The 7,305-nt window shown below is 45.6% G+C and overlaps 1 protein-coding gene across 1 annotated transcript in view; it reads left to right on the top strand.

Annotated features, from left to right (window-relative positions):
- Positions 1 to 197: 197 nt before the first annotated feature.
- The window catches only part of LOC104509756 (CAP-Gly domain-containing linker protein 1-like), a 39,815-nt gene continuing 32,707 nt past the window's right edge, over positions 198 to 7,305 (top strand). Inside the window, 3 exon segments of the mRNA XM_010151796.1 lie at positions 198 to 389; positions 758 to 861; positions 2,869 to 2,929. Of these exon segments, the coding sequence (XP_010150098.1) occupies positions 770 to 861; positions 2,869 to 2,929 (153 nt within the window). The 5' untranslated portion in view covers positions 198 to 389; positions 758 to 769.

Genomic DNA, 7,305 nt, shown 5'->3' with positions numbered 1-7,305 from the left:
TATGATTCTATGATTCTACATACGCACTGCCGTTGGTAAGTTCTAGAAAATAAAGTGATTTGAGTGCAGAAGGGGAGGGTACAGTAGGTTACAGAAGGCATTTGCTTTACTAACCCTGCGTTTGTAGAGTCTGGAGAGATCCCTGGTTTCCCTTGGTGCAGAATGATTTTTAACATATTTATTTTGTGAAGTTGACAGAAACATCCTCCCGGTATGCAAGAAAAATTTCTGGTACCACAGCCCTGCAGGAGGCTCTGAAGGAGAAGCAGCAACACATCGAACAGCTCTTGGCAGAAAGGGACCTGGAGAGGGCGGAAGTTGCAAAAGCAACCAGTCACGTAGGGGAAATAGAGCAGGAATTGGCACTTGTTCGCGATGGACATGATCGGGTAAGAGTGGTGCTGGTGTCCTTACAAGAGTGTTTAAGATAAGCGACTACATTCCCAGACTGCATTTTCTTGCTGGAAAGGTCTGGGAGGAAGGCTTGGTGTTCTAAAACTGCAGTGGGCCATAGCTGCGAGATCTCCTTGTGGGCACTTTGGCTTGATGAGAGGCCAGTCTCTCATTTAACTAACTTCGGTTGAACTTCCCCACGCATCCCAATAAGCGATGGTTTTCTTTTATCATGTGTATATGTGAATATTACAACAGTCCTGTGCCTTGGCCCATCCCTTTGCCAAACTGTGATTCCTGAGGTGTAGACGCATGACTTGGAAAAAATGTCCAAGATTTTGTTCTTCTTTTTCCTGCTAATTAGCATGTACTGGAGATGGAAGCAAAAATGGACCAGCTACGGGCTATGGTGGAGGCTGCTGACAGGGAGAAAGTGGAGCTGCTCAATCAGCTGGAGGAAGAGAAAAGGTAACTGAAAACTGCATAACTGTGTTAAAAACCAAACTTTACATTAAAAGCCAATGCTGTGGCAACTTTGAAATATGAAACAGACTTCAAATAACGGGTAATTATTGATAAAATCGTATTACAGTTTCTTAAAACTACAAAGAAATTCTCTAAGATTTGGGAGGGAAAGTCCAAAGCAAGTGGACTTGATCAGAAGCTGTGACTGCTGTCTATAGCTGAATTTATTGCAACTCATTCCTTTTACAAAGGATTTTATCCCTACTTATATGAAATTAATGGATCGTGCCTGATCTGCTTTAAACTCCTCCGCTTCAGAACGAGCATTTTGATAATCTCATTTCCTGACAGTGCTGGATTAAGAATTTACACTTTAGTTCTCTTGTGAATAATTTATTACTGCTAACCAGGTGCTTCTAGGTAGGGTCTGTCTCTCACAGGAAAATCATCAAAGCCATTAATTTTTAAGACTTTTCTAATGGTCTTTTTTAACCATTTGAGGAAAGGAACTGAGGTTACCAAATCGGTAAAGTGAAGTTAGGAAAAAAAATAATGTGATAAAATGCTGGGGCAAGGTTAGGTGAGGAAATATCTGATGGATTGTTTTGGTGGATTTGGACTGCTTTTGAAAAGCGACGTCTGTTTGGAAGCCCACTGAGAGTCTGCCCTGTAGGCTGGTGTGCACCCTGGAAATCAGTCCGATGTCAGCCTCTCTGAAAGGGCTTCCTAAAAGTAGAAATGGGAGATAAGAAAACACGATGGTAAACCCTGGGATTATTTTATAGTCTCCACCAAATAGCACAGTGGGTTTTTGAATTAAAAAAGCAGCTTTGCAGCAGCTCCGGTAGCCTGGCTGTGAACCTCCTTTCGCTGACTGCCGGGTCAGTGGGGGTCTGGTTTACCGCAATCCTCCGTGGCCTTGAGCTCACCTTCAGCGCGTTGCTAGGCAGCCTGACAGTGCCGCTGTGCGCCTGCTACCCGTCACCCAAGTGACGTCCTGCCGCCGGGAAAACATTCACGGCCTCGGCAGTGTGGTACTTCTCCTTCCTCCTAACTGCTCCAGGCTTGTTTACTTTGAAACTTTGCTCTAATATATAGTCAAGTCAGACTCAGCAGCGACTTGGAGTCCAATAATCTTTAATCCTCTGTTTCCCAAGCACATCGGTGAGACCCGCTTCCAGTATTAAGTTCTTACTGCCCTTTTATCGGAGACATCGCTCACTTGTAACTCTTGGATGCAGTGATTTCTACAGCTGTCAGCCAGGCTGCGGGCTGCAGCAGCGTGTGCGAGTCAGAGGAAAGCAGACATGCTTGTCCCTTCCCTTGCCACGTCTTAGTGTTGAAAGGATCAAGGGGAAAAGGAGGAGAACCCCTTGTTCTTCGGGGTCTGCCAGGGGAGGGAGGAAGTAGCTTTTTACAGATTTTACTTTAAGGCAGGTGTTAGCTTCTCACCTGGGTCTTCTCATTCCAAGACTCCTGTATGGGCAAGCCGAGTCAGTGTTCTTGCTTGTGCTCCCATTCTGTGTCTTGCGGTTCATCCTGACGCCCAACACGTTCGGCTGGGTAGAGCTTTAATGCGGGTTGACCAGCGCGCGTCTCGAAGGCCCGTGGGTGTTGTGGGTGCGTCCTCACCTCCCGCTCTTTCTTAGGTGAACAGCACAATGTACAGAATGTGGAATGAAACTGTTCCTTTGAGGATGTGCAGAAGGGTGAAAAAATGAGAGAATCGATGATGACCTAGAAGTTTTCTTTTTTAACTTGTCGAAAAATACAACAAAATACTTTATAGAGCCGTGGGAAGACCAGTACTTTGCTTTGCCAGTGGTTGTGTTTTAAAGACAGTGGCTTTCCCTCTCTCTGATGCTTCCCGTGAGAGGTTTCTCCCTAATGTTTCTGGCAGTCTGCTGGTACAGGCACGCTGATGCCACTGTAGTTCTGATTGCCACCGAAAAGGGAGCTTGAAGCGTTTTCTTTCCAAGTTACCTGAATTTTACTGAATTGTCCCCACAGGAAAGTTGAAGACCTTCAGTTCCGTGTGGAAGAAGAATCCATTACCAAAGGAGACCTAGAGGTAAAACATCTCCAGCTTTGTAAACAGGATATGTGGTCGGACGCAGAAATGCGATCAGTGCCAGTTAAGTGTACTGTTCCCTAGAAGAGAAAGGCAGGAATGATTAGTAGATGCAGTCACCGCTCCAGGCGGATGCGAAGCACGTGGAAGCTGTGCAGTCCTGGGGTGAGCCAACCACCCTGGAACTACAGGATCGCAGCCTTAATTCAGTCCCATGCTTTGGCGAGGTTTGTACTCTGGAACAGCTGTAGGTTTTTAGTAATTCAGTGAGCTCATAGAAAACTCCCTTTTGCTATTTTACATTATTTTATATTATATCTTACTAATGTTTCCAAAATTGCTTAAAAGTAACCACCACCAAAAAATCATTTGAATTGATGAAATCGCAAGTTAACGTTTACGCCTTTGAAAATGAGTATTGAAGCCTAGGTCTGTTGAGTTATTCAACTCAAATTATCGATAACTCAAAGTTACCAATTTGTTATTTGCAATAACAATCTTAGGGAGGATTGATTAGCCAACGGTGTTTTCTCCTGAGAGTTCTTGCACACAGAACCTAACCAGCAATTCACGTGTGCCACTGTTAGCGTTCAGCTGTTCATGTAACTACAACTTTGGGTTCAAACACAGTATGTTGTTACCCAGTCAGAACAGAAAACCTTTAATGAGGGATGGCTCTCGGATATTTGAACGCTGCCAAGCTTTGTCCCAAATTTCCAATTAAGAAGTAAGATTGTCAGTTCCACTCTGGCTGATCAGACGAGCGTTAGAACTTCTTGCACAGCGTAAAGTACAAGCGTAATTAACTTGCGTCCCTGTGAACCATTTATGGTTGAAGTGCTAGCCTTATGAAAATTACTCATTTCATATAACATTTCTTTTATTTTAGTCTTCCATTCATTTTAAGATACCTATCTAGACTCCTCATAGAATGCTCCCTTATTGTGTAGTCCATGGAAAACTTGAATTTTTTATGTTTTGTGGAATCGGGCGACAGTGACGGCAAACCATGGTAAAGGCTCTGGTTTGTCAAGCTGCGTAACTTCGAGTTTAAACTGAACGCCAGAGAACGCGATGTACCCTGTTGTTTGTGATGGAATGGTAGTGCGAAGTCTGCAGGTGAAACATTTCTGTTTGTTTGTTTTTCAATTTCACGGATAGCGAAAGAGGCAGATTTCGGAAGACCCAGAACATGTAAGAGGGCACTTGAATGTGCGGAGACATCCCGTGTTAACAGATTGTGTGCAGAAAATGCTTATACTTATTCACTAACTGCATAATCTGTTACTGAGGCGTTGACTCTAGTATTCGTGTGCATGTTGCTTTCAGAGCAATTACAACATCTGTTGAAAAGAATGTGTGTAATGACTAAACGTCGTAATCCCCATTAACCGAAGAGAGGGCGAAGGTGCCATTAGAGTTCTTTAGGGTCAAAACTTTGACACTAATCGAAGAGTAGAGGAGCTCGTGGAAAATGACCGTCCAGGACCTTGGAATGTCTTTCGTTTCAACGCAGGACTTCAGTTGCTTTCTTCACAAAGCCCTGCACGCTTTCCTGCGAGCTCCTGCTGCTGTTCGACAGATGCAGTGGGCAATTAGCTGATGAATTTGTCTTGGGGGGGAAAAAACATCACTGTGTTCCCCACCTCCCCTTATTTGCTGGGGTTTTTGGGGAGAGATGATCCTAAGGGGAGGAATGATTAAAAACATCCGAGGAATTAGTGTGCAGAGCTGCTCATTTCACTGTCTCTTCATGTAGCTTCTCTTGGGGTTACGTAGGAAAGAGCGATGTTACGGATAACCTTACAGGAGGTTTAAGCAGCCCTCTGGCCTCCGTGGCTCAGAACGGTGGAATCTAAAAGCCCTCTCTTTGATTGGACTCAGGACAGTGTATCCCAGGCTGCCTCCTCTGCTGCATCCCCAGCCGAGATAGGAAGTTCTCCAGACTAAAGCCGGGTTCCTGCTGGGCGTTCTTAGGTGTTCCTTTTGCGAAGCTTCTGCAGCCATCTGGGTCTCCTCTATTCTTCCAATCAGGCTCACGGTGTGTTAGAAGTAAATCTGCATGCGCCCTTCCTCTCTCTCGTTTTGTGCACTCCCTGTTTAATCCTGTCTTTACTCCCGATTTCCCTATTCTAATTTTCCCATGCCAATGGACATCTTCACTCTCTAGAGAAGTGGGTGGTCACTTAGTTTCTAGGCCAACGCTTCGTAATCCCAGTCGTGTTCTGTGATCGTTAACCCAGCATGAAGGGACAGAAGGTCGTTTTGCCCCTCGTCCTAGAACTGGTTATGGCCAGCGTGCAGGATTCCAGTTTGATCTCCAGGCGGAGAACATAGCAGTGAGGTTTATTGTGTTGTGAAAGAGTAGCTAGAATACACCAGTGCTGAGAAGAGCTGGTGACTGGTCTCTGAAGTTTATTTGGGTGGAATTCCCTAAGGTTCAAGGCAGAGTGAGGCTCGTCCCATTTCCCCATCACTCCTAATCTAACTGCAGAGCTTTGGAGAAGGTGAAGATGCTTCCTTTCTCAGTTCTGTTTATTTCTTTCCTTTTTTTTCTTCCCCGTCCAAGTTAAGGTTTACAATCCGAATGTTTTCTTCATTTTGTAGTACTCTTGTCTTCTCAGTGTACTGTGCTCTGAGCTCCGCAAAGAGAAACATAATCATGTGGACGCTTCTCTCTGCATGATCAGGGGAAAAATTTGAGTGATTCAGAATTTTGCAGTGATTTTTACCTGAGGGAAACTGGAGCCTGTCCCTTGGAATCTGACTTGTTTGAAGGATCGTCCCTCTTGCCCTAAACGGGGAAAAAGGTGCCCAGCAAAGATCTCTGGAGGGGTTTTTTTCCCCTCATCTTTTATTTTGAAATTTTCAGGATTTTAACTTATTTCCCTTTGTAACATGTAAGAGATGGGATTAAAAAACCCCCAGTCATCAGTGAAGGTCTGTCTGATCGTTGCAGGATTAAAGCGATGTCTGTAAAACTAACGATCAAAGTGGTTTGGGCTGTAGGCAGCGCAGAAAAACTGAAGAGAGCAGAGAATTCTCTCAGGTTTGGGGTTTCTGGGTTTTCATAGATCCCTTTGGTGAATTAGAGCAGGGAAGGTATGCATATCTGATTTTTAAAAGCAGATTACTTTTCAGACACCGTTTTGTGGTGGACCATAACCAATACTAACCTGTCTCAGAGAGGGACTGAATTCTAGCCACTTACAAAATGCTGGTATTTCCCTTGGAATACTTAGTTCCATTTTCAAAGGCTGTGGGAGACAAAACCAGTAATCTCTGTTCTTGTAGGGTTTTTTTTTCCCATATACACTGAAGATCTTCCACTCACAGAGAAACAAATCTGCCATGGAATGTCAAAACAAAGTCTAAGGAGCGACTTAGCATTCCTGATTTTGATATTTTGGACCTAATAACGCTATAGCAAAACAGCCCAGTGTTTTTAGCTGGAAAAATGTTTTAAAGATTAGGCCGCCAGATGTCTGCGTGGTTTTGGGAAAGAAGATACCGCGACGCTGTCAGAAGGAACGAGTACTGTGTCTGGAGGAGCACAGCCCTGGAGCAAAACACGAGGCTCGTCCCCATCCCGCTTGCCCTGCAGAGACCCCTTCGGGTCTCCAACTGCTGCGGCTGGTTTCAGGCAGGACTCCTCAGCTTGTCGCTCTGTCGCTGTTCCGGGGGGGGGTTTTAAATAGCATGTTACAAAGATCAGAGCAGCAGCAGTGTCCCGCCAGCTGCGCGCACGCTGCCGCGCTGGGCCTTTGGCAGCAGCATGACGTTGGAATTCTGCGTGTCTTCCTGCCTTTTCGGATTCTTTCAGCCCGGCGTTCAGTGGGCTCAAGCTGTTCGGGCTGCAGGACTCTCTCCTGTTAAGGGTAGTTCCGAAGGTTTGGGGGTTACTGTGTCTCTTTGTTCTGCAGTAAGCTAACGGTTAAGCTGTGTGGAGAACTTTCATCAAGGCTGAGGGATGCGACGTCTTTGGTAATCAACGCATCTTCAGCGTCATTCGGTCTTGTGGACGCCCACCTTGCTCCGTGCGGGCAAGCCCTGAAAAGCTGCTCCTTTTGGAAAAGACGCTGAAGGAACAACAGACTTTGGTCATCCTTTTAACGTGGATTGTTTAGTAAATTTAAACTGACAGGTGACCTGGTAAGCTTGAGGCGACACGCACAGCTCAGCACTTCAGAACTAAGCGTGGCACCTGGTTCTTAGCGCTTTACACTTTTTCTCCCACCTCCCTTTTTCCCCTCTCGGAGGGGCAGGTCAGAACTCGCTGCTGGACCTTACCTGCCTCTCTCAAACCTCAGGCTCCGTTGTGGGCCTCTGGGAGTGTCTGGGTATTGGGCCAGATCAGCCAACATTCGCTGTTCATC

Source organism: Eurypyga helias, unplaced genomic scaffold (assembly GCF_000690775.1).
Source record: "Eurypyga helias isolate BGI_N326 unplaced genomic scaffold, ASM69077v1 scaffold11055, whole genome shotgun sequence".
NCBI lineage: Eukaryota > Metazoa > Chordata > Aves > Eurypygiformes > Eurypygidae > Eurypyga > Eurypyga helias.
Note: the sequence above shows the minus strand (reverse complement) of the source record. Positions and strands in the feature narration are given on the sequence as shown.